The sequence below is a fragment of the Cimex lectularius genome, unplaced genomic scaffold (assembly GCF_000648675.2).
Source record: "Cimex lectularius strain Harlan isolate CLEC.00 unplaced genomic scaffold, Clec_2.1 scaffold91, whole genome shotgun sequence".
In the NCBI taxonomy this organism is placed as follows: Eukaryota; Metazoa; Arthropoda; class Insecta; order Hemiptera; family Cimicidae; genus Cimex; species Cimex lectularius.
Genome location: NW_019394227.1, coordinates 324,573 through 351,923, shown reverse-complemented (window position 1 = coordinate 351,923; position 27,351 = coordinate 324,573). Strand labels below are relative to the sequence as shown.

General features: G+C 34.6%; 1 protein-coding gene across 1 annotated transcript in view; it reads left to right on the top strand.

The window, feature by feature from the left end:
• The window catches only part of LOC106674189 (exostosin-1), a 300,933-nt gene that overhangs the window by 250,332 nt on the left and 23,250 nt on the right, over positions 1 to 27,351 (top strand). Inside the window, exon 3 of the mRNA XM_014406774.1 lies at positions 22,945 to 23,146. Coding sequence (XP_014262260.1) covers positions 22,945 to 23,146 — 202 coding nt within the window. The remainder of the gene's footprint in view (positions 1 to 22,944; positions 23,147 to 27,351) is intronic.

The window sequence follows — 27,351 nt, the reverse complement described above, 5'->3', positions numbered from 1 at the left end:
CTAAAGTTTTGGTGGGTCGAGGCTTAGAGATGTTTTTTCCTTATCATTTTCCGACGGGATAAAGGCCCCAAGAACAAAGACAACAAAACAATGGATTGGATAAATAGTCGAGGGTTTCCTGTGATGGATTGGCCACCCCAGACCCGGGACTTTAATTTAATTGATCACGTCTAGTCTCAGAGCGAAATTCCAGGGCACACTTTTTTCCACCGATTGTTCTCTATTTTTCATGAAAGAAAAATTCTAGAAAAATTTCCTAAACAACTAAATAGTGTAAACTGTAACAGCTGTAACCTACTAGTAGTGAACAAACTACTAATAAACATGAATATATGTTACAAGGTGTTTATATATTATAAAATAAAGGTAATTTTAATTTTTTTAAATTATTGTTGTGGATTTCCGTTATATTCGAACATTTGAATGTTGCAGAGGAAATTATAATAGACAACTAGAGCAAGAGCGATATGGAGACATGTCCAACTGACGGATGGATTAAACAGGAACAATGGGTTGCCCAACATAAGATTGCCTTTTCACGATTTTTTGTAATTTGGTTAAAAATAAAACTACAAAAAATAGGTAAAGTTCAATAAAACATTTCAAATAAAACAGCCCTGCATTCTAAAAAAAAATGTTCCCCCAGATTTCGACCACACCTGGTTTGTAAATATTCCCATAAGAAAACCCACATGCAGAATGATTGAATTAGGTCTGGATTGGATTCAACAGATTACGCAGTTGTATTTAAAAAAAAAATTAAGAAGACGATAGATGTATATGTGGTAGTGAGTAAACGCTGTAACACATGTTTATGGAGGTTTGGAGTGTCCTTTTTATGACCAGGAACGAAGACGCCGATTATAATGACTCATGTGCCGGTCGGCGAGGTATTTCAAAGTATAAATCAGTAAGGGAGAACGCAATCCCGCATGCCAAACTCGATCAAAATTTTTAGCCACGGCTTGGAAGAACCCGGAACAATACTGCCCCAATTCATGGGTGTCAAAAATAACACCCATTGCACTGATGTACTGCTGAGTGTTACATGCGAAATCCAAACTGACGTTCGGGGATAACGTTTTTAGAATAAAATATTGAGATGGTTGGTTTTAAAGTAGGTGGTTCTAGGACTTATCCCAGGAACGAAAGCAGACTAAAGTAGGAATAATAATGTGGTTTTTTTGGTTTGCTTGGGAGTCATATGGAAGATGTAATGTTTCCTGAAACAAGGAAAAGAGGTTGCGCCTAGGCAGAATTAAATAAATAGGTGACGAATATTTTGGATTTCTCGGAAAGTTGTTTGATCATTTGAAGGGAGAATAGGACAAATTCAGGAGCTTTTGAGGTTTAAGATGGAGTCTAAACACGTATGGGGTGAAGACAGTATGAGGACCGGTATGTTTTATCTAATCGTTTGGTGTGAGCCGTAACCGGTACTGTAATGCACAGTCGGCTCGTTATAATAAGATACCCAAGGGACCACAAAAATAATTCGAATTATCAAAAGGAAAGAAAATCCAATTATCAAGAGTTATGTATTTTTCCAAGTCATTACTTGAATTGCACATACATTAATCTTAAAAATAATGAAAAAGATACATAGATCAGCTACAAAATGGAACAATGTTATCTATTATTTAAAAAATTCGTGAAGCGTTGTACTCGTATAAGAAATTTCAATTTTTTTCTAGTACTCACGGCCACAACACTTGGTTTAACAACAGATTAAGGGTACAAAACATAAAACATCAGAATTCAAGAAATCATTTAGAGTTGAAGCAATGCGTAATTTTCATAATTTAAATGCAAAGTTAAATATAGAACAAGAAAACACAATAAGAAGCATTAGAAGAAAAAATTATTGAAAACTTGGTAAATAACTTTCTACTGAATATATAAATACGCATTGGAGTATAATTACGCATTTCATGCATTGGAAATGTTCTGATTATTTATTTACCTATTTATTTATTTGTTCTTATTGTATTGTCTTATTTATTGCGTTAGTGAATTTTAGGGATTGACACCTCTTTAAAATTATATCACTTTTATTTATTAAATTGTATGTAAAATTTTGTGCAAAAATACATATTACATGTAAAAAATATATATGTAAAAAATAATATTAATATAAATTAATTATTCTTATCTCATATATTATCTAATATTAATACAAACAATGTGGTGAGGTTAAGTTCTACTGGTATAATATGTACATTTATAAATTTGTAAAAATGTAATGTAACTCGGTAAAACACTGGGTTCATTTCGTAAAAAAGTAAAAAATGTACACCTAGTATAGATAAAAAAGAAGTTAAGTTCAATCTCTTTTTCTCACTCCCATCTCTCTCTCTCTCTCTCTCTCATAGTAGAGAGAGAGAGAGAGAGAGATATGGGAGTGAGAAAAAGAGATTTAACTTAACTTCTTTTTTATCTATCTTTCCCTCTCCCTCTATCTTTCTCAGTTCCATTTTCTATCTTACTCTTATTTTTCCACCTCTCTCGCCTCCCTCCTCCTTCCTGAACCCTTTCCTACCACCTTCCATTTTTTGTAAATTAAACGGAAAGAGATTTTAATTTGCACTAGTCCCGAAATTAGGAACCTATCCTACTAATCCACATGATATTACAAAAAATCAAGATTATATAGCAGAGGAACAATTGTTTCCTAGTTATTTCCAAAGAAATGGTTAAAATACAAAAAAAAGTTGTCGGTGATAATAATCGTTAAAATAAATGGTATTTTAATCGCTAGTTAGATAGGATGAATGAATCAAGGTGATTGAGTAAAAACTCCATCCCAATAAATAAACTTATTTTAATTTATTTTTAAAAATTGATTGTTAATCGCTGTTTATAAAAATTATGTTGTTTAGGTAGCTATTTTCGCTCATCCAACAAATGAAGAGTACTTGAGACGTCATCGATTGTCGATCCGTTTGGTTCGAGCTCTTCATCACAGAATACCGATTAAAAAAATATTTACAAGTTTATTTATTATAAATGGAATGTAAAATAAATAAAACCATTTTATTAATTATTTGCGAATTTGTTATCCGTTTAGGATTACGGCGCTCGGACATACTAAACCTACAACACCGCGAGGTTCGGCGAAACTGTATTGCAATTATTTCAGGCGCGAACGCCATGATCATAAAATTTATATTTAAATTATTTTAAGGGGTAGTATTTTAAGTTGGCATATTGCCCAGTTTTTTTAACTTTTGTCATTTGATGAATTTTGATTTTAAAAATTCTTTTAGTTATTATCACATTTTGTTTGTGTAATTTCGCATTAACTTATCAAATAGCTGGCAGGTTTTGATTACAGCCTGCCACAAAGGTGTTTGTGCAAATAGAAATACAGCCATCAACGTTTGCTGCCGATGTAAAAGTAGGATGAGAATCTGTTAGTGGATAACTTTAATTTGGCATTTCCGGTGTTGAAGTGGCCAAAAATCTCAAGATTTTCGTATTCTTCCTTTTCCCCTTTGAATAGAAACTCTGGAATAAAAAGAATAAAAGCGATAACGACCTGTCGCCTGTGTGTATTTCCAATAATTTAAAGCGAATTGGACATTTTGTTTTGACAAGAGTGATGTTTTGTTCTATCTTGATTCTCCAGGCAAGTTTTGAAGTTCTATGATATAGCGATAACCAAATCTCTTTTTTCTTTATCCTATTGCTAGCCTCTTTGTACCTACGCACAATACTATACACATCAATAAGATAATAGCATGATAGGCTGATAAGCATTCACACTACCGGTGAATATTCGATAATCCTCAGGGCGTGGTTAAGAAACTTCTTCCCTTCACGCTAGTAAATTATATTCATTAGTTTTTATTTAAGTATCTTGAAAAATTTAATAAATAAATCTTGATTGTCAACGACATTGTCATCTAGGTGATAATGTCCTTTTTCCGTGGGAAAGCGAGTTTTCTGAATTTGAGAAAACACATTTATTTATGGGATTTTTAACTGAAAATGAAAGGATTGAAGTCGAAAGAAAACCTTTCTCCGGTTTTCCTTTCAAATTTTTGTAGTAGTATCTTTTTGAGGTAGATCTCAATGGACCAATCGAATCAATAAGGACTTGTTAGTTCTAGTACGTGGTCTGGTGAATAGCCCGTGACATAAAAGTTCTCAGTATATTTATGGATTTAAATAAGAATCTTTTTTTCAATTTTGCTCGTATTTCCTTCACAACCGGTCGACGAAACCCATCAACTTAATGTAATTAGGTGTAATAGAGCCACGTTGAAAACAGACCAGAAGACAGAAAGGGCTTCTCTCAAGTTGAATTTCTGGCTCCCCTGTGAGAGCCTCCTGATATACCGATCCCCAAGGCATGTATGATAAATTGTCCAGGTCAACTCGGAAAATGACTTTCTCAATCTATTCCCGGAGTTTCTAGGAAGGCGTTATTCCTCGTGTTTCGTAGGTGGCGAAAGGAAAACGTTTTCTTTATTAGTTAATTTGCGAAGTTACTTCAAGGTTTTATTACGTTATAAATAAAAGTAGGATGACGTTTAGTGTTCATTTTGAAGGAGAGTTGTAGACAATTCTCACAAGTTTCTTTTAAAAAATATACTGTTTTTTTTTAATAAACAGAATTTACTTAAAAATTCTAACATGGGGGGGGGGGATTTAATATTAAGCCTGTAAAAAGCGAGTTTCTGTGAAGCAAGTAACATACATCATACCGTTTTGCCAACGTACTATTTCATAAATGGTTTCAAGGTTAAATTTAATGTGATTACCACGTCTGAGTTGATTGTAAGAGATGTGTTCATAAAAGAATCTGAAAGGAAGAAGCATGTTCGATATATAAAGAAAGTATAATTTCTTCAAAACAAGTTAATATTATAGTTCTTCAAAATATTACTTACCATCAAATAATTTAGAAACTCAGTTTTTTAAATTATGATGTTGGTCCATATTTTCAATTGCAATGGAAGTTTCAATTATTAAAATGGTTCACAAGCCAAATAACCCTTCTGATCTTCCGAGTTCCTGTCAGCGAATTAGTCACACATCTATCCTTGCCAAAGTTGTAGAAGAACTCCTTGTCCGAAGATTATTGTTCATAATTAAAAATTTTAATACTATTACCTTTTATCAGTTTGGATTCCGTTCATTTCATTCAACAAATCAACAGCTGCAACTTGTTGCTGACAATATCGCTTCTTCCCTTGAATAAAACCATCTTCGTGGCTTCTTTTTTGATTTAGAACAGGTCTAGTCTTGCACTCGGGCTTGTATTGGAAACATCATCCTCCATAATATGCGTACTATCTCATACTGAGATCATACCTGACGGACCGATTTTGCCGACACCGTTAGGGAACTGAATTTTCACCTTCAGTACGCGGGCGTTCCTCAGGGAAGCATACTTGACCCATTTCTATTTTCAAGATACACTGTAGATATTCCGACACATGTTAACGTTTAACTTCACTAATTTCGTGTTCCGCTTGACCAATTAATACATTACAATTAATTAAGGTTTTTAGTTGAGATGAAAAAAAGTTAATGGCACGAGCGGGATTCGAACCCACGATCTTCGGCTAGATACGCCGCTGCTCTACCACTTGAGCTATCGTGACCTCGATCCACTCGGACATCAACTTCCTATCTCAACCCCACCTTATGAGTTTTCCCTCCTTTTTGCCATTTTTCAAATGTCGTGTTATCGGATTGGATTCTCGACGACAAATGAAAGGTCACGATAGCTCAAGTGGTAGAGAAGCGGCGTATCTAGCCGAAGATCGTGGGTTCGAATCCCGCTCGTGCCATTAACTTTTTTCATCTCAACTAAAGACCTTAATTATTTTTAACGTTTAACGTTCGGGGACCGCGGTATCCGGGTAGTTAAGCAGTCAGACTCTCGGCTTGTAGAACCCGCGGTCGTGCGTTCAATTCTCACCGTCGACTTTATCTGACATATAAGAGGAGCGGTGACCGCAAAGTTGACCCTGAGGTGTCGGTGACCGCAACGGTTTAGGCGTTGACACGATACCCGTAACTGTAAGGCAATAGTCACGGATTGGAATCCAGTGGCCTTGCATGCGAACCTGGCAAACTTAACAATAGGCTTTTTTTTGCAAAAACACCGGCATCCCGAGGTTTGAAAAAAAATTGTTGACACTGCACTCTTCATGAAACGTCTAGACAAAGACACTGAATTCGATCCAGATCCCCTTGGAAAATGAGTTTCCTCGATAGAAGAACTGCTCAATTTAAACGTGTTGTTGCGAGTTCCCAAAATGAAACTAGGAATGGGTGCATTAAGCTGAATAGCTGCAGTGCTCATGGGAAATTCATCTAGTTTCTGGTATTCTTAATCAACTTTTACAAAAATTAAGACAAAAAAACTTCTCACATTATGCACGCTTTAGAGCGATTTTTACACAAAAATTGGACTCCTCCGTCGCTTAACATTTTACAATTACTTAATGAACAGCGTAGTTCATAAAGTGGAGAATTAACCTAACGATAAAAACTAACGAACTAAAAAAAAAATAATAAACCTAACAAAAAGCGCGCAGATAAATTTTACGCTGCGTAAAAGTATCTGTACCCCGGTGGATAAATGGAACCCTATTGCCTACCTCTGAACTTATGGGTTATCTTGCACTTTTCATGGATAAACGAATGTTTGGCACACACACACTGAAGGAACAAGGTAATCAAAATATTGGTTTATTATTTATTTATGCATTAGCTGTTAATAAATCCGTCAGAGTATCAATGTCAAAATAAATTGCCGACTCTATCTGTAGTGTGTGTTATTTTTACAAACCATGAGACATTGCTGAATTTTTGAAATACGAAACGAAGATTTAAGTATGATTATTTAATATCGATTACTGTGGAACGAATCGGGATTAAGTGACGGACATTGTCAAACCGTCTCAACACTGTTAAACATAATCATAACAATCTCATTATAATTAATCAGTTGGAATGTAATTAGCCCTCGGAACGCTGTTTAGCGAAGGTCGTTATCGTATCTATTGGTGCATGAAATTGTTAAACACGCCTGCATACTTCACGTCTACCGGGCAACAAGTCACTTTTTTTTTAATTCAATAATTGCTTGCGCTATTTCAAACAACAGATCACATTTATGTTTTATTAATGGAAGTTTATGTATAAATAGTTTAGGTCTTGAATTATAAATAATTTTAACTGGTATGTTATCGAAGCGTTGGACAGTGGTGAATGAGATTAAAAAATCTGTTTTAATTTACGATAAATAAACAAATTTATTCGTAAATCAGATGACTCACATCACGATGGCCAGCATACAGCAGACAGTGGAAATCACGAGTTCTTTAAACTTGTTCATTCGAACAAAACAATCAAATCTTCCACACGAGCACACATGTTGAATATCCCAAGAACAAAAAAAAAGGAAAAGGTATAAAAGGGATATCAATTTCCATCATCTAAACATTTTTTGACAAAAAAAATCCTAATTAACCTATGCAAAAAATTAATAAATAATTATAAAAACTGAGGTTTTCCAATCTTTAAAAATAAGCCCTAACACGATAGGATATTTTGTGAAAAAAATTAAATGGAAATATGAATTTAAACTCTATGAGATCCTGCGAGTTTTTAATAACTTTGTGATCCCGGCCCGAATTCGCAGTCGGTCCTTGAATAATTTCACAAGGATCTCTGTAAACTGATGAATAATGTACTTCGATCTACCACAAGAGTCAAAAGACAGCAGGACCACGATCAAGATAATGTAATCAACATTACCCAAATTTTGTGTACAATTGGATAGTTTTATTTCTTATAAAAGAACAGTATTCTGCGTAAGCTTGTAGGAATAAGAAACTGAAGATCAGCAGACAAAGCGATCTTTTTTCTTAAGTGTACAAGGATGTAAATAAAATAAATTTGTACAAGCATACACACTAGTGGGAGGAAGAGAGAGAGAGTGGTACAAGGAGGGAGGGAGGGAGCATGAATTTGTAAGAAAAGTGTAAAACAAAAAGTGGGGGGAAAACGCGTGAAGTAAATCGGAGAATATGAGCAAAGTGAGTAAGAAAGCTTGAGGAAGGATGTGAGGAGGAGGAATCAAAAGAGTCGAAGAGGGAGGGAGAAAGAGAGAAAGTGTGTTAGTTAGAGAAAGTGAGAGAATATTAATGTGAGAAAGTGTTTAAAAAAGGGGAAAAATAGCGAGTAAGTCAGAGAGAAGAAGACAGAGAGGGAGAGTGAGCGAGAAAGTGAATGAGCGATAAAATGTTAGAAAGGAGAGAGTGAAAAATTTGGAGTGAGAGAGAAAGAATGTGAGTTAAAGAGAGTTACTGAGTGACTGAATAAGAGAGAGAGTGAGAAGAACTAAAGATCCATTTTCTTTTCAAATATAACCAATCTAAACAACCGTTAAAGGAATTCAATTAATGAAGGTTTTTAGTTGAGATTATAGCGTTACTATTTGGACCTTCCCCGAGGGAGTGGATCTTTCCTTGTTTAGACAAATGAACGAATGATAAACAAAAGAATATTAAAAAGGAAACAATTCTTATATTGAGAAATTTACAAAAATTTGAAATTAAGGTCGAAGTTTGGAATTGACAATTTTTTTTTTTTTTTAAAGAAACAGATTGATTATTATAATCTTATTTTAAATTAAAAAACAGAAGCAATTCTTACGAGACTAATTATTATTATGATTATCAATAAAATGAAATAAACAAGTTGCAATACCGACTTTGTGAAGTTTAACCAAACAAACAAAAATTACTCTTCGTTGTAAACTAAATGATTAAAAAAATCCTTTTTTTTTTTACGAAAAACAAATTAAAATTATAAAAAAAACTTGCGTCACGATTCTCGCTTGTGTAAGGACTTAAGGCGGCCTTAATAATTGCAGTCCCGATTCTCGCTTGATGTAAGGACTTAGGGCGGCCTTTATAATTGCAGTCCCGATTCTCGCTTGTGTGAAGATGGTTGATCCTTGCTGCTTTTTTACCCAAAAAGAACGAATTGCCACGTCTCGTCTCTCGTTCAGCTCAAAACCAACAGGCCTCTTCTTGTTGAAGACTCCTTCCTCCTCCTTCTAGTCGCTTGTGGAAGGGCTTTGGGCGGCCCTTATGAATTGCACTGTCATAAGATAAAAAAGTCAGTGTCACGAACGGGATTCGAACCCACGACCTTCGGCTTGATATGCCGCTACTCTACCACCTGAGCTATCGTGACTTGGATCCACTCGGGCACCAACTTTCCATCTCACCCCCACCTTTTGAATTTTCCCACCTTTTTGCCATTTTTCAAATGTCGTGTAATCAAGATTCGATTCTCGGCGACAAATGAAATGACCACGGAAAGCTTTAGTGAAGGTTAAGTTGAGAAGATGAAGTTAGTGTCCGAGTGGATCGAGGTAGAGTAGCGGCGTATCAAGCCGAAGGTCGTAGGTTCGAATCCCGCTCGTGACACTGACTTTTTTTCTCAACTAAAAACCTTAATTAATTGAATGATATTGGTTAATCATGGGGACCACAAAAACTAGTGAATTTTATGCGTTAAAGGAAAGTTAATTCGTTTAAAAATACGGTGAATTTACTGTTTTTAAAATATAAAGAGAAGGGCTAATTTGCTCAATAATTTGTATATTCGAGGAGTCCCTTTTATTTCAATAAATTATTCATAAATAATAAAAACCACATTGAAACTTTTAGATTAATGACGTGATTAAGAAACTCAATAAATTGTGGAAGGCAGCGTAATTTGCAATTCTAATCATTTTTAAAGCTTCTGGACTTATATGAAAACTGTTTTATTGTTTAATTTGGTTCTTTTAAATAACTCAATATTCCAGAAAGTGTGGGAAAATTTGTACCTTACAAGAAATGTTTTGCATCAAACCACAGTTCGTCTGTTGCTGCCTGGTGCTGGAATTATCTAATTAGGTATAAAATATAGCCAAACGGAAGCCATATAAGACAAAGCCTTCACGATTTTCAACTATCTGCAACCTCTACTCATCTGACTACTAAAACATATTTGTCTTTTGAATATTGGTCAGCTATTTTTATAAAATTCCAACAAGATGTTCAACACGATATGAATCCTCATAAATAATCAAAGACCGAAAAGAATTCCCGGAGTCCAAAGGATGCAGAGATGTCCCATTTTATTAAATACAGCCGAGCCCGTTCTTCCTAGCGGAACATACTCTAATGAGTTTTCATCTAGCTTAAAATCCCCCTCAAACACAAATATTAAAATATGTATTTATAAAACAAGTCCTATCCTTCAAATAAGTTGGATTGCTTCCCTTAAATATGTTTATGAAGCAAAACAAACATTATTTTATAGATACATCAAAGGGATAAAAGAGATTCAGGATCGTTCAACTTTATTGGATTGTATTCAACTTATTCCTAGTCTTATTGATCAATTCTTAAATAAAAAGCTCTTGTTTATTAACATGATTTTATTCTACTTCACAATTTAAATGCTATTTTCCATTTTTCAGGCAGAACTTGACCTTCCTGACGGCTGATATTCTAATCACTGTCCTTTTAGTTAACATTTCTTTTCTAAAAATGTATTTAACGTGAGAAGACCATCATAAGCGTTACAGGTTTTGTCATCTTTTCGCACTTTTTATTTTATCTATTGATTGATGAAGCTAGGGCAAGTTGGAAGTTTATTGAATCCCTAGCATTCTCGAGTCGCAATCGGCGAAAGGCCATATAAGCGTAGTTTATCAATTGAAATGAAAGCTGGCTCTGGTCACGTTTTCTGTCAGAAAGCGCTATCTAAAGTTTACTTATTCGTGATAAATTAAAAGTTACTCGGGGCATTTCATGCAACGTTGCATTGCAGGGTCAGCGTGCTAAATTTAGAAAAATAAATGTTAAGTGAACTAAAATGGTAAACTAAATAGAAAAAGCGGCACTTTCCGATTGAGAGAAATTTTCTGACCAAATTCAAATTGCAAAAATTGTCCTTCTTTTGACATCCCTGATTGCCAAAAATCTGGTGAAATTTTAAGAAGAAGAAGAAAAATAACTTTATTCTGGGACCGGTGTCCCCTAAGAATAATTTACATGAAATAAATAAAAGAAGTGCCTTCTATGAAGTTAAAAATAAAAATAAAAAAGATAGAAATCTTGGCACAATGTATACCAATAAGGCAGGACAGAAGAAAAAATTACGAGAATATTAAACAAAATAACAAATGTTAACCTGAGGTCTCTGCTTGGAGGGAGAGAAGGTGATTATACAGGTGGGATTTAAAGGAAGACAAGGAGGCAGCGTGATGAATCGAAAGGAGAAGGGAGTTACAAAGTTTAGGGGCTCGGATCAGAAATGATCTTTCGAAGTTATGGGTTGTATGTTGCGGAAGGATAAGGTCGATTGGGGATGATCGGGTGTTACGAGTGTGATGTGAGGAGTTGAATTGGAAGGATTGGATGATGTAAGGAGGACGACGAGTGTGGATGGACTGGAAAAGAAAGCAACCTAGAAAATACTGTGCACGGAAGGAGGGGAATAGCCAGGAAAGTTGGGAATACAACCCCGTCACCTGGGATCCCCGTGGGGTGCCGTACACAAATCTTACGCAACAATTCATAATACGCTTCAATCGCGCGTTCTCCCCCTCCGAGAGACCACCGTATGCCAAACAGCTATCATCGAAGAAGGGATGTACAAGGGAAGATACAAGGAGTTTGCGGGTGGAGAAAGGTAAGAGAAGCCAGGACCGACGAACAGGCTGAGGGAGGCAATGGAATTGCTGGAAATTCGGGAAATGTGAGAATGCCAGGAAAGGTTTTGGTCAAAGACTACTCCTAGGTTTTTAACCGAAGAGCAGAAGAGGATGTGATGGTTATTTAGCATGAGAGGTGGGATGCTGGGGAGGGAATTGAGGAGTTGCCTGGCCCCGATAATTATGGCGGTGGATTTGGACTAGGGAATTTTTATGGGCCCATTCGTTGATGGAGTTTCGGTCTTTTTGGATCTTGAGAGTGGCCGAGTGAAGATCGGAAGGGTGGAAGGATATGTATATTTGGGAGTCATCGGCATATAGGTGATAGTTACAGGACAGGATGGAGTCGGGCAGATCATTGATATAAATGGAGAAAAGGATAGGAGAGATGATAGAGCCTTGGGGCACCCCAGATTTTAGAGGGAGGAAGGAGGAGGTAAGGCCATTGGGAAGGGAGACAGCTTGGTGGCGATTGGTAAGGTAGGAGTGGAACCAACGGATGGTGCTGGCGGAAAAGTAAAAAGATTCGAGTTTAGAGAGGAGAAAATTTTGATTGAAATACATAAATATTGAAATAGAGAAGAAGAAATAAGGCAAGGGACTACAGTAGTCAGTGGCTGGTCGTTGATCCAGTAGTCGTGGGTTCAATTCCCGTCGCCTCTGGCATTTTTTACTCTACCCTCTCCCTATTAAATTTAAAAAAAAACGGTATTACAACTTTCTGGCAAAGTCTTTTTTACTTGTTACTTATCTAAATCTAGAGGTAGGACTTAACGTTTCGAAACTCTTGGGTACGTTGTAACTCGAGATAAAGAAATAATCCGCAGCTAAGTTCGGGCAAAGTTTGAAATTTATAGGGTCTTAAAAAAATTCAAATTTATTCTAGAACGTATAAAAGTCCGAACTTTTCTACTTTCTACTACTTAAGACACTACTGTCCTGCAGACCGACAAAGGAACTACTTTGCTACAAACTACAAAAAAGTGTAATAAATGAAAAAAAAACATTTTCAAATAAATCACTTAAAAATTAAATTAACGGTAAAAGGTTTAAAGAAAATTTCATAAAAATTCGGTGAATTTTACAAAAAGAAATGATAACGATTGTTTTTAGTTCTCTTTGTCTGTTTGACCTCTGTTGTTATTCTTAAAGTCTGATGGTTACTGTTAAGTTTTTTTTTTTTTTTTTATCAGGTTTGTTATGTATGTCAAATTATGTAATGTTCCTATCTCAACCCACCTTTCGAATTTTCCCTCCTTTTTGCCATTTTTCAAATGAGATTGGAAGTTGGTGTCCGAGTGGATAGAAGTCACGATAGCTCAAGTGGTACAACAGCGGCGTATTTAGCCGAAGGTCGTGGGTTCGAATCCCGCTCGTGACACTGATTTTTTTTATATCAACCAATACCTTACATAAAGATTAATTAATTGAAAGCCGTTATTTGGTCAATAGGACTAAAACTCTAATGGATTTGTTATGTATCTTGAAATAATCAGAAGATGGTCGTCGTTTTGCGACATCCGATCCTTAAAACAAATCCTCTAGCGCAATGCAGTAAAAGCTTGGTATTTTCTAATAATGTTCAGGGGTAAGCTTTCGCCGTCGGAATCACCTTGCATATTACCCTCTTTCTGGCCTATGTATTTGTCCTAATTGCAAATTTATTTCGACTATTTGGTCGCTTTTATGGTCAAATCGATGGAACGAGCTATTTACTACACTCCTAATTTTATTGGTTTTAATATTTTATTTAAAAAACTGCAGCTAAAGTTTAATGTTAATTCCAAGAAACCCGTTTTGCATGACCAAACAAGTTCTTTTTTTATTAAAACTTTCATTCGCGCTGGAGCGATATGCAGGAAGCTCATGAAACTTGTCTGTTTTGCATACTTTTGCAGATTTTTCAGTATGAAATATTCTGATTACTACACAACATGAATTAACGTAATGGCTGTTTTTCTAAATTTGTACTATTCCCCGAAGGCAATTTTCCAACTTTTTTTACCCTAGGGGATGGACTGGAGAAACAGGAAAAGTCGGTCATAAGAGAGTCGAGAAGTTCGTCGGCCTTTTAAGCAAATCGAGTGGTGCTTCACTCCGTAATATCGATTACGCAAGCGAATTTTAAGAAGCCGGTGAAACAAGTACAAGTATTAGCACACACATTGTGTCACACAAAAATAATATAACCATTGTTTTTAATACATCAAAAGAAGTTTGTTAAATTTACAGAAGACGTTGCTGCTTTGTAATTCCGATTTAGAAAACAAAAAGATCCTTTGACACACGTCCAAATCTAAATATAAAGATAAAAGCAAGCCTAGTTGATTATTACATTAATATATGGATGTGATCAATATAAACAATATTTACGATGTTCTTATTTTATTAACATTTCTATCTTTGCTGGTATACATTGTTTAACAGAAAAACAAAAAACAGACATTAGCCTGCTGAAGTTGAATTCTAGATTGTTCTTCAGCTTGACAAAGTGTTGAATTAAATAAGTAAAGTTTGATTCAAGAATAAACCACTCACGTAGGAAAAGTACAACCTGCTAGAAACCGATTAACTTTCTCCCTCAACACAAAACACAATGGAAAGTCTTAAACATCAAACACTCGAACCATAAAACCATTAATTTTATTTTGGCCTCTTTTTCTTCTTCATCTTACTTCTTTCTTTATCCATTCTCTTTTTTTCTTTTGTTTTTTCTCTTGTAGATTGTTTCTTCTTTCTCCATTCATTTGATTTTTCATTTGTATCTATCTTCCTTTCTTTTTCTTCTTTCACTAGATGTTTCGTTTTTTCTATTTATTATAATTAATTTGTTTCACTTTTTCTAATTTCTCACCTTTTCTTTTTCTTCTTTATCTATACTTTTCTATTTTTTCTATTTATTATACTTAATTTGTTTCTCTCTCTTCTAATTTTTCACCTTTTCTTTTTCTTCTTTCTCTATACATTTCGTTTTTTACTATTTATTATACTTAATTTGTTTCTCTCTTTTCTAATTTCTCACCTTTTCTTTTTCTTCTTTCTCTATACATTTCGTTTTATTTCTATTTATTATAATTAATTTCTTTCTCTCTCTTCTAATCTCTCATTTTTCTTTTTCTTCTTTCTCTATATATTTCGTTTTTTCTATTTATGAATCTTCATTTGTTTCTCTCTCTTCTAACATCTCATTTTTTCTATTTCTTCTTTCCCTATATCTTTCGTTTTTTTCTATTTATTATACTTAATTTGTTTCTCTTTCTTTTAACTTCTCACTTTTTTATGAGGGTATTGCAATTACGAGGTTATATGAACCCTCGCGGTGCCAATGTTAATGAAAAAAAATTATATGTCGGGCCGTTGGATTCGAACCCGTACCTTTACATTTTATTAAGACTGGGAAAATATTGGGAATGATTTATCTAGTTTTTAATTCAATGCAAAATTAGTGTCAATAGCGAGATTCGAACCGTGACAATAATTTTTCATCTCAATTTTCTTTTTATTGAAATATACATATTTAATGAATGGATTTTTAAATAATCACTCGTTCGTCTTTTGTTCAACATAATGAAATATCTGAATCTAACTTTTTATTTTATACCAAACTGTCAAGGGTTAATGACAAATATGTTTAATAAAATCGTCATACACATGAAAGCTTCCATTGGATTGGTTGAAATTGCCTTTTGTCACAATGCTAAAGACAGTAAATTCCAAAAAATGTTGTGTTTATCGGACAATAAGTTTAATGAGACATGTCCTAAAATATTCCATTCCACGGTTATCCATAGACGAACGCGAAAACCAAATTAACAAATTGCAAATTTTGATTTGGAAAAGCTTTGTATTCCATCCAAGTCATAATATAAAGGTGTAGGGATGTCAACGGTACGATATTTCTGTGTTTTATTGATTTCGAAAAGGCTTTTGAATTCCAACAAAGTAAAACAATTGAAATTCTTAAAAACGCCCAAACGGATGATAACGTAAAGGCTTACTGGAAGAAAGAAGCGAATGTTACGATAGAAGGTTGTACATCGGATTGCATTGAAATCAATAGAGGTGTGAGCCTGGGGTAAATCCTGTTGCCGCTGCTATTTAACGTATAATCCGTAAACACATTCAGGAATGCGGAGAGCGGTTTAAATATGAGCTGTACACCAATAAGATATATCCGATATGCAGATGATACCGTTAAAAAAAAAAAAAAAAACTACACAGCCTACTTGATAAGTACACAAAAAATACGTGATGTTACCTTGGAGAGGGTCCGAAAGATAATACATCTATGCTTTCAGTACAATGATTTATGGGACCGCACTAAAGAATAAAAGGAAGGATAGAAAAGGAATTTACAAAAGGGAGTGTGCAGTCACGAACATGATCTGGGATTCCGGATTAGTTTATTGAAATGCTACGTTTTCTCAACTTTTCTCTATGGTGTCGAAGCTTGGACACCAAAATAAGTCTATGAAAAAGCTCGACGGATTGGAGATGTTAGACGATGTTAAAAATACAATAAAAAACAAAACTTGGATGTACTCCGAAGAATACACAAAAGAATAGAAAGTAACACTCAGCAAAAACAAGGAAACTTGGGTATTTCATGTACTACGTCATCCATAAATATGAAAGGTTTACTATTATTGTAGAAAGAAAAATCGAATGTAGAGAGGTCTTAAGGATGAAAATTTCGTGGGTGATAAACATGAGACAATAATTCAACCAAAAACTGGTCTCCTCTTTAGAGCTACTGTAGACGATCATGATGACCAACCAATATTGGTTAACGGATAGGATAAACAAAGAAGAATTTTTTATACATATATAAATAACTAATAATATCTTCAATCATATAAGTCAGATATATCTAATTTACTTGAGGGAAAAGTAATCAGTAGATGAGTAGAAAGAGTCTTAAAATATAGAGAAAAATATAAATTAAAAGTATTATATTCAGGGTAATTCGTTTAAAAATAACATGTAAAAAGGGCGGAAAATAGTTTGCAGATTTTCATGAGAACATGTACAAAAATGTTTTGATGCGGTTTTTCAAAATATCATTTATTTTTACATAATTTATGCTGAACTGGCATAGGGTCATTTATTGGGTCCGTCTTTACGCGCGGTTTTGTTGAATTACTCAAACGCGTTTCACCATTGCGCCGTCTTCAGTGATGGACTGGACTATACGCGCCCAGCCTGCAATGCAACGTTGCATGAAATGCTCGGGGTAACTTTTTGTTATGAACGAGCAAATTTCAGAAAGCGTTTTCCAACATTAAATGTGCACTGTACATATACAAAGGAGGATAATTCCCTCTCGGTTCAGAGGTCATACGTGATTGACCATATTTATGTGGAAAACCTGTCGATGACGTACCAAATAATGTCAGACGGTTCCTTGCATTGAGCGATTAATTAATTAAAATAATAACCCGTTGCTTTGGGTGAACTTATTTCGAGTTCGTTAGTTAATATATTAATGAGAATGATTCATATACATATACATAGTCATGTACATAACTATTCAGTCATATACATAAAAGCTTAGTTTTGTGTTTCTAATTAGTCTCCTAGGTCTAATTCCTCGGAAAACCTTGCTGTTTCAGTCTCTGATTTAATGGAAGTTGATCAATTAAATATAGTGAATGTCTCTTAAAATAATTGTTTTAAAAACCATCAATTTTATCAAGGAAAAATACGGCGTGGCAATTTTGTTTTTCACTCTCCAAACAGCAATAATGGCTTTGAGGCTAGTTAAACAACCATCGATGGCGAATGTACATTGACCGGAAAATGCTTGATAAAAATGAAAATTTAATGGTGGTTTCAGTGTCTTAAGTGTTAGGTCTATTGACTCCACTCTTCTTATTTTATCAGTTTCTGAATATTTAACTTTAAAGGAAAATTTTATAAATCCAGTTTTTATGTGAAGAGTTTACCCTTAAATTTTTAAAATAAAATTCTTTTTATTACCTTAAAAATTCCTTACACTCTCCTGGCCATTTTGATATAAATATTTTATAGGTTATATTTTATTACAATTAATTACTCAAAAGGTGTTATTGTGAGGTTTTATTTGAATTTATTCGAATGATCAAGTTTAAAGAACTCGTGATTTCCTCTCTACGCTGTATGCTGGCCATCGTGATGTGAGTCATCTGATTTACGAATAAATTTAATAATTTAGTAAAAAAGATTATAACGAATCATAAATGAAGGGGTTACAATAAAGGATCATTCTATCAAAATATGATTTTAATGTTTGTGATTGATTGTAAAGGATTTATTATACACCTTCACTACATTGAAAACTACATTTTTTTAAAAAGAGCGAGAATAGACGGACCAGAGATGTTTAGTTAGGACAAAACCATTTTAATAATTGAGGGCAAATTTATTATCCGTTTACGAAAACGGCGCTCCATCATACTAAACCTGCAACACAGTCAGGTCCGGCGAAACTGTATCGCAATTATGTCAGGCGCGAACGACGAGCCATGCTCAGAAAAATTATATTAAACTCATTTTAAATTATTTTGAGGGACATGCAAAAATTTTAACTTATGGCATAGTGCCCAGGCTATTTAAACTGTTGTCATTTTATGAATTTTGATGTTAAAAATTCTTTCTGTATTAAACCTCTGTCCTACTAATCCACATGATATTACAAAAAATCAAGATTATACAGCAGAGGAACAATTGTTTCCTAGTTATTACCAAAGAAATGGTTAAAATACAAAAAAAATTTTACGTGGTCATAATCGTTTAAATAAATGGCATTTTTATCGCTAGAGTTAGACAAGATGAACCAAGGTGATTAAGTAAAAACTCGACCCCCAATAAATACATTTATATTAATTTTAATGCATTTTTAAAAATTTATTGGTAATCGCTGTTTATAAAAAATATGTTGTTTAGGTAGCTATTTTCGCTCATCCAACAAGTGAAGAGTCGTTGAGGCGTCATCGATTGTCGATCCGTTTGGTTCGAGCTCTTCATCACAGAATACCAATAAAAAAATTAATTACAAGTTTATTTATTATAAATGGAATGTAAAATAGATAAAAACCATTTTATTAATTAAGGGCAAATTTGTTATCCGTATACGAAAACGGGGCTCCGACATACTAAACCTGTAACACAGTCAGGTCCGGCGAAACTGTATCGCCATTATTTCAGGCGCGGACGACGAGCATTATCAGAAAATTTATATTAAAATCATTTTAAATTATTTTGAGAGACATGCAAAAATTTTAACTTATGGCATAGTGCCCACGTTTTTTAAACTGTTGTCATTTTATGAACATTGATTTTAAAAATTCTTTCTGTATTTATTTCTCGCTTTCTGTTTGCGTTTTTTCGCATCCACTTATCATTTCCCAGGCAGGTTTTGATTACAGTCTGCCACAAAATTATTTCTGCCAGTGAAAATACAGCCATCAACATTTGCTGGTGATGTAAAAGTAGTACCTTCAACGTACGAAATCAGTTATATTGTTCGAAGTTGCATTAACAGTAGTCTCTCTAATAACAAATTTCTATGTATTTGTGAAGTGATTAGTGACCGTTAGTGGTTGATTGTTCGGAAATCGTGTGATGTAGGTTTCAGAAAAACATTTCCTTTAACGTGCCAACGTTTCGATCTTTATTGAGATCATCTTCAGAGCCTGGGATTTACAAACATTGTTTAAATTTAACAAATACGTGTAGGATTTGGTCAAATCATCTCATATGATTAGACAATCTAGTCATTAACCTAAGCATAAAGAATTATTCAATTAATTTACGAGAATCTGCTAGTGGATAACTTTAATTTGACATTTCCGATGTTGAAGTATCAGAAAAATCCCAGAAAAAAAAGATTTTCCTATAATTCCTTTCCCCTTTAGAAAAGAAACTCTGAAATAAAAAGAATAAAAACTATATCGATCTGTCGTCTGAATGTGTTTCGATTAACTTTGAAGTAAACTGGATGTTTTGTTTTTCCCAATGCGTAATTTGTTTTTTGTTAAATTTCAAAATTGATCGACGTCATTATATTGTTCAAAATGAACCTTCTTTTGATATTTTCCCATTATATATGTAGGCAAATATTTTTATAACATTAGAAAATAAAAAAGAAACTGACGGAATTAATTAAGGGGAAACTACCCAAAAGAAGGTTCATTTTGAACAAGACAATGACGTCGATCAATTTTGAAATTTAATAAAAAACAGATAACACATTGGGCAAAACAACATATCCAATGTACTTTAAAATTAAAGAGAGAGAGTGAGAGAGAGAGAGAAAGTGAGAGGGAGAGCCAATATCTCTCGGCCATAAATATTTTTTTGATGTATAGATCATTGTATGTGAATTGTGTTATTTGTTGGCACAAATGTATTTATTAGCATGAATGGCGGGGTTTATCCCCAATTAACCCGAGAAATATCGAGTATGTGTATGCTCTCTACTCATAACCACTCTGGTATAGTGCATCAGTTTGGATATTAATTAAAATAAACATATGTCAATATCATTGCATTTAATATGCATATAATTTAATACACGGATGCGACAATATTATTTCAAATTGAATCAGGTCATGCGTAGGCTCGTTAAGTTATGACAGTTAGGATAGCTGAGCCGTTTAAGCATTTATTGAAGCCGATTCTACGGTCCTGTTAACTCTTTGGTTTTCTCTCCGTTATGAGGACAAAAGTGGGGCGACGCGGTTTGTTTGCTCACTCCGTTTACATTAAACGACAAACTAAATGCCCATACGCGAGGCTTTGTCCCAGTAACAATCATCAGAATTTATGAACACTTATTTACCTATGAAATTGAATTACGATTCCACGGGGTGTTCGTGGCGTCCCGATAATTATTGTTTTTAATTTGTTGTTAATTAAGCCCCTTCTTAAACCACCGTGCGGAAAGACAATATCATTTTTGGAGGGAGTAGGTTGGTAACTAACTATGTTTCAGATAATTTCCAATTCAAGTCATTTTCTTTTATTCTTTATTGAAAGGTTTCTGGGTTGGGAAACTTTAGCTTTCTTTTCTTGTTTTTAGCTTTCTTAGGATCTGACTAATAAAAGAGGTACCATTCTCACGCGATAAGCCATGCGAGGTTTCTTATTTTTGGGACAAAGTGCGCATATGTGTCCGGCATGTAGAGAAAGATTGCTCGATGTGTCCCAACTAATCGAAGGGCGGAATTATAGTTATATTATATTTATTAATTAATAATTATATATAGAGAGCGTGCAGGAATGCCACTCGAAATAGAGTTTTTTCTAGTAAATAAATAGTAATAATAATTTTTCTTTTTCTAGGGTGTATTGAAAAAGAATGTATTTACTAGCGTGACTTGTAGGGTGAGAGTGTCGATGGCGGAATATTGCCTCTCAATTAGGTGGTTACATAATAGGTGTAGATGATGGAGGAATATCGAGAACTATACCATCCTTTCTGAGTTTTCTGGAACAGATTTCTGGAGGAAACTGGAGTAATTCTGTTTATGTAGATCTTTTCTTTATTGCAGATAATTCTATTGTTGCATATATATTCGCTAGTTTTCGTGGTTCGCTTGACCAATTCATATCTTTCAATTAATTAAGGTTTTAATTGATATAAAAAGTCAGTGTCACGAGCGAGATTCGAACCCACGATCTTCGGCTAGATACGCCGCTGCTCTACCACTTGAGCTGTCGTGACATCGATCCACTCGGACACTAACGTCCCAGCTCAACCCCACCTTTTGAATTTTCCCTCCTTTTCGCCATTTTTCAAATGTCCTGTAATCTATTTGATTCCCGCGCGACAAATGAAATGGCCACGGGGAGGTTTAGTGATGGTATACTTCATTTTAACTTATTAAAATTTCCTAGTTTTCGTGGTCCGCTTGACCAATTAATATCTTTCAATTAATTAAGGTTTTTTTAATTGAGATAAAAAAAGTCACATTCAAATTCAAAAGGTGGGGTTAAGATGGGAAGTTAGTGTCCGAGTGGATCGAAGGTCGTGGGTTCGAATCCCGCTCATGACACTGACTTTTTATCTCAATTAAAAACCGTAATTAATTGAAAGTTGTATAAATACTAAATTTGGCGATAGATGTTTTAAGTGCTTCGTGAGAATATTTATACGCATGAAAGAGTTGTAGAATAAAAATATCGCACATCAATCGAACAATATTTTAAGGATGGTTGTCTACATATGTGATAAAGAGTGATAGTGGAATATCTAGTATTCCATAAATAAATGGTATTTAAATAGGAAAGAATGTATTTAAGAATGATTGAAAATGAATGGGTGTGGATTTGGAGATTGATTGCGTTGGGGGGACCAACTCGACCTGAAGCCCAGCCTCAACTCCTGGACGGATGAGACCGATGTCTGACCCCGGACTGCTAGCACCCGGGATGGGTGACTCTCGAGGCATGCTGGTAATTCTTTGTAACGTACATAGGCTGGAAGTGACAGGTTCTGTAGCATCTATACATGGGCCGTATTTTCCTCTTGAATAAATCCCCTTTTCGCAATTCCTGTAACCGTAATTTGAACTTTTTCGAAAGAAAATAATAGAATAACAGATAGTTTTTACGAAAGAAAAGATTGTATGCGGCAAGTCGTACTTTTCTCCTATTGAGTAGGTTAAATATAACTCGACCACCTTTCAACACGTCTAATTTATATATGAGCGAAAAATTAATCTCTTTTTTGTTAATAATTCAAGTCATGGTACATTATAAAGTAAAGATTATAGTGGAAATAATGAACTAATAATAACAACGCGATAAATCTATCCCTGTACTTTTGTATAAAGAGGGGATTTGATTTCACCAAGGATTTTGTGTGCAGATTAAGTGTTCCCGAAGACAAAACTAGTTTGTTTTAATGCTGCGTTGAATCTAAATTAGAGATGTGATCCCACAAGGGTGTAATTGTTGAGTAATGCCCAATTCTAGGGACGAAACAAGAGATGTGGCTGTAATCTTTTCGCCTTATTCACGGCTTTTTCTTCCACCTGGTCGCTGGGATTATCTCGCTAATAGCCAGCAATCTTCATCATTCAAGTCGGTCCATTTTTTCTCAAACGGTTTTTCTTTTTCTCCAAAAACAGGAATAAAATAACATTGAATTGATAAATTGACTGTTATATTGTTTATGTAAGAAAATATTTAAATTACTTTTTCTTCTTTTTTTTCAGATACGACTATGAAGTCCTCCTTCATAATTCAACGCTGTGTTTGGTTCCGAGAGGTAGACGCCTTGGCTCTTTCAGGTTTTTGGAAGCTCTCCAGGCAGGTTGTATTCCTGTTTTGCTGTCAAACGGATGGGCCTTGCCGTTCTCTCAGGTGATAGACTGGAAGAAAGCAGTCATCTGGGCAGACGAAAGGCTTCTTCTTCAGGTAACTAATAACGATCTCTAAAAGAGAAATGTTGACATAGAATACTCAATTACCTCTAAGTATTGTTTTCCTTCTCCCCGTAATAAATCCTGACAAGCCAACAATTATTGTTTGCAGTTTCCTCTTCTAATAAAGGTACACAAATTGTTGTCGAATTTTCTAAATCTGAAAAATACATAGTAGATTTCTATTTTTGAATATTGAAGGGTTCGACTCTAGAGGTATTGATGTTGTTTAATTTTAAGGACAGTTTCGGCATATTACTTTGGGAATGAATTACAACATTCACGCAGATAAATTACTTCCATTAACTTTACCATAGAGTATTCGATATTCCTTGGATTAATTGAGGATAAGCCTTTCATCCACGCTAATAAATTACATCCATTCACACTACCACATAGTGCTCGATATTCCTTGGGGTAATTGAAGATAAACTCCGTCATTCACGCTGATAAATTACATTCATTCACTTTACCATTGAGTACTCGATATTTCTTGGGATAATTGGGGATAAGGCCTTCATTCACCCTAATAATTCACGTAATTTACTAATAATTTAGACCGCATCTCACGATTTCTGAATAACTAATCATTTACATCCATTCATTTTACCAGAGAGTCGATATTCCTTGGAGCAATTGGGGATAAGCTTTTCATTCACGCTAATAAATTACATCCATTTACTTTACCAGAGAGTCGATATTCCTTGTAGTAATTGGGGATAAGCCCTTCATTCACGCTAATCAATTACATCCATTCACCTTACTAGAGAGTTCTTGATTTTGCCTTGAAGTAATTGGGGATAAGCTTTTCATTCACGCTAATAAATTACATCCATTTACTTTACCAAAGAGTCGATATTCCTTGGAGTAATTGGGGATAAGCCGTTCATTCACGCTAATAAATTACATCCATTCACTTTACCAGAGAGTCCATATTCCTTGTAGTAATTGGGGATAAGCCCTTCATTCACGCTAATAAATTACATCCATTCACTTTATCATAGAGTACTAGATATTCCTCGGGGTAATTGAGGATAAATTCCGTCATTCACGCTGATAAATAACTTTCACACATTCATTCACTTTACCAGAGAGTCGACATTCCTTGGAGTAATTGGGGATAAGCCTATCATTCGCGCTAATAAATTACATCCATTCACTTTAGCAAAGAGTCGATAGTCCTTGGAGTAATTGGGGATAAGCCTTTCATTCACGCTAATAAATTACATCCATTCACTTTACTAGAGAGTACTTGATTTTGCCTTGGAGAAATTGGGGCGAAGCTTTTCATTCACGCTAATAAATTGCATCCATTCAATTTACCAGAGAGTACTTGATTTTTCATTGGAGTAATTGGGGATAAGCCCTTCATCCACACTAATAAATTACATCCATTCACACTACCACATAGTGCTCGATATTCCTTGGGGTAATTGAAGATAAACTCCATCATTCACGCTGATAAATTACATTTATTCACTTTACCATTGAGTACTCGATATTTCTTCGGATAATTCGGGATAAGCCCTTCATTCACGCTAATAAATTACATCCTTTCACTTTACTCGATATTTCTTGATGTAATTGGATATAAATTCCATTCATCCACATCACCTTTTAAATAACAATATTTTCCCCCTTTCTATTATACATATTAAATTAACATAATAAATTTTGGTTTGACATTTATAAACTATTTTAAAGAAGTCGGATTTTATATTTTTTCTTGCATGCAGCTAAGGCCTGCAATGTTTAAATGTTAGTTGTATACAACAAAAATATTTGTTAACCAAGCATGAATATAACCTTGTGATGTTAATAAAATTATTTATTCAAATTGTAAATGTCGTGTTATAATTATTAAAATTCGATGGAAAAGAAAACATTCCAAGTTATTTGGCACTCATTGGTATTTCTCGACGGTTCACCAGGCAGTTGATTTACATTTGCCCGGGGTAAATTGGCGGCCACATTCCGTGGGTCCGCCCGGCAGAAAAGGGAAATCTAAGGTAGAAAGTAAATAAGTAAATGCAAAGGGCTACCGTCTCACTTGGTCCGTGTATATCCTCCTTCCCATCACCCGAGCCTACTTGTATGATAATTCTAGCTCATTATGCCTCTCCCTCTCATGCCAGTTCTTCAACGACTTCCCCCAAATTCCATTTATCATGACGTAAGGGCCACAGTTTTTTTCTTCCTTTTATGGACTGTGCCCTCTTGATCAAATTAATCGTCTTTCTTTATTTTATTTAACGAATGGTGACGTTCTTTGCCTTTTTATATACGGAAATGTGAAAAATTTGATCTTATGTCTTTTTTTATCAAGAGAGCTTGCCTTTAATGTTAGCTCTATTAGGTTTCGTGGTCCGATTGACCAAATAAATTATTTTCAATTAATTAATCTAATTAAGGCATTTGCACTGATAAAAAAGTCAGTGACGCGAGCTGGATTCGAACCCAGTATCTTCGGCTAAATACGCCGCTGCTCTACCACTTGAACTATGACTTCCTCAAAATTAGGTTTTTATAATGTAACAGAAATATTATTTTAAATATATACACTCTAGGCTGTCCTGTATCTGATTTTATCCAAAACAAAAGCTAAATTAGGCCAATTTTGGGGTATTTTGTCTTGAGAAACATAATTCCATTCTTCAGCAAGAGCGGTTTGAAGCTGTTCGACGTTTGGTGGAGGCGGCGATGGATGTCTAGGCCTTTTCTTTATCATGTTTCATAAGTATTCTATGGGATTCATGTCAGAAGATCGTACTGGACAAATCGTTGTGGCAATCCCTACGTCCTCCAAACAATGGGTGACAACTTGAGCTAAATGAGGTTTTATCACATTAAAACGAATAAATCGAGCGAATGATACCCCAGCTAATCGGAAGAACATCTTTAATGTTTGTGATTGATTGCAAAGGATTTATTATACACCTTCACTATATTGAAAACTACATTTTTTTAAAAAAAGAGCGAGAATAGACGGACCAAAGATGTTTAGTTAGGACAAAACCATTTTATTAATTAAGGGCAAATTTGTTATCCGTATACGAAAACGGCGCCCGGACATACTAAACCTGCAACACAGTCAAGTCCGGCGAAACTGTATCGCAATTATTTCAGGCGCGAACGAGGAGCCAAGATCAGAAAATTTATATTAAAATAATTTTTAATTATTTTGAGGGGTAGTAAATTTTTAATTTATGGCGTATAGCCCAGGTTTTTTGAACTTTTGTCATTTTATGAATTTTGTTATTTAAAATTATTTCAGTATTTATTTCTCGCTTTCTGTTTGCGTTTTTCCCCCATCGACTTATCATTTGCCAGGCAGGTTTTGATTACACTCTGCCACAAAAATATTTCTGCTAGTGAAAATACAGCCATCAACATTTGCTGGCGATGTAAACGTAGTACCTTCAACGAACGAAATCAGTTATATTGTTAGGGGTTTCATTAACAATAGACTCTCTAATAACAAATGTGGATATATTAGTTAAAACATATTTATATGTTTTTCTTTTTTAGAGAGTAATAGGCATAAAGAATGATTCAATCCGTTTATGTCACACGGTCCCGGTCATCTGATTGCCATGAACCAAACCGGCATTCAACTGCGAACAGAACATCCTCCAATTTCTCAAGTATCCAAGCGAGATGCTGATTGCGAATAGACCTTTCTACTCGATGCCTCTCCAGTCCTAGAGAGAGACTAAGGTCTTACGATTCTGATGACTGTTTTAGAGCTGAGAACGAGACTTCCGGTAGCCCTAAATCGCTGTAGACCATCGTGGATGTTATAGCGCGCTACACCCAGGATTTTGGCTATGTAACGGACAGTCCATAGTTGGCCCAAGCATCTTCCCGGCGAGATCTTTTAAAAATTAATCATTAATTTTTTATTCCAATTTATAGTATCAACGCAAGAGAATAATTACCAAAAAACTAATAAATTAACTCAAAATTTGGCTCTGGCAAGGATGAAATTGAACTGATTTTCTTTATTTTTAGTCCAAAGAGTTTAAAAGGACTAGTAACACTCTATAAAGGTAAACAACAAGTTATAATGTTGTGTTTTAATTTTACATTTTATATCAAATCGATCGTAAAATTAATTCAATTGAACATTGTATGGTTTGAAGTGGTGTTTTTTATTGTTGTTTTATTTTATCGCTTTTTTATCATAGTACTTTTTATATA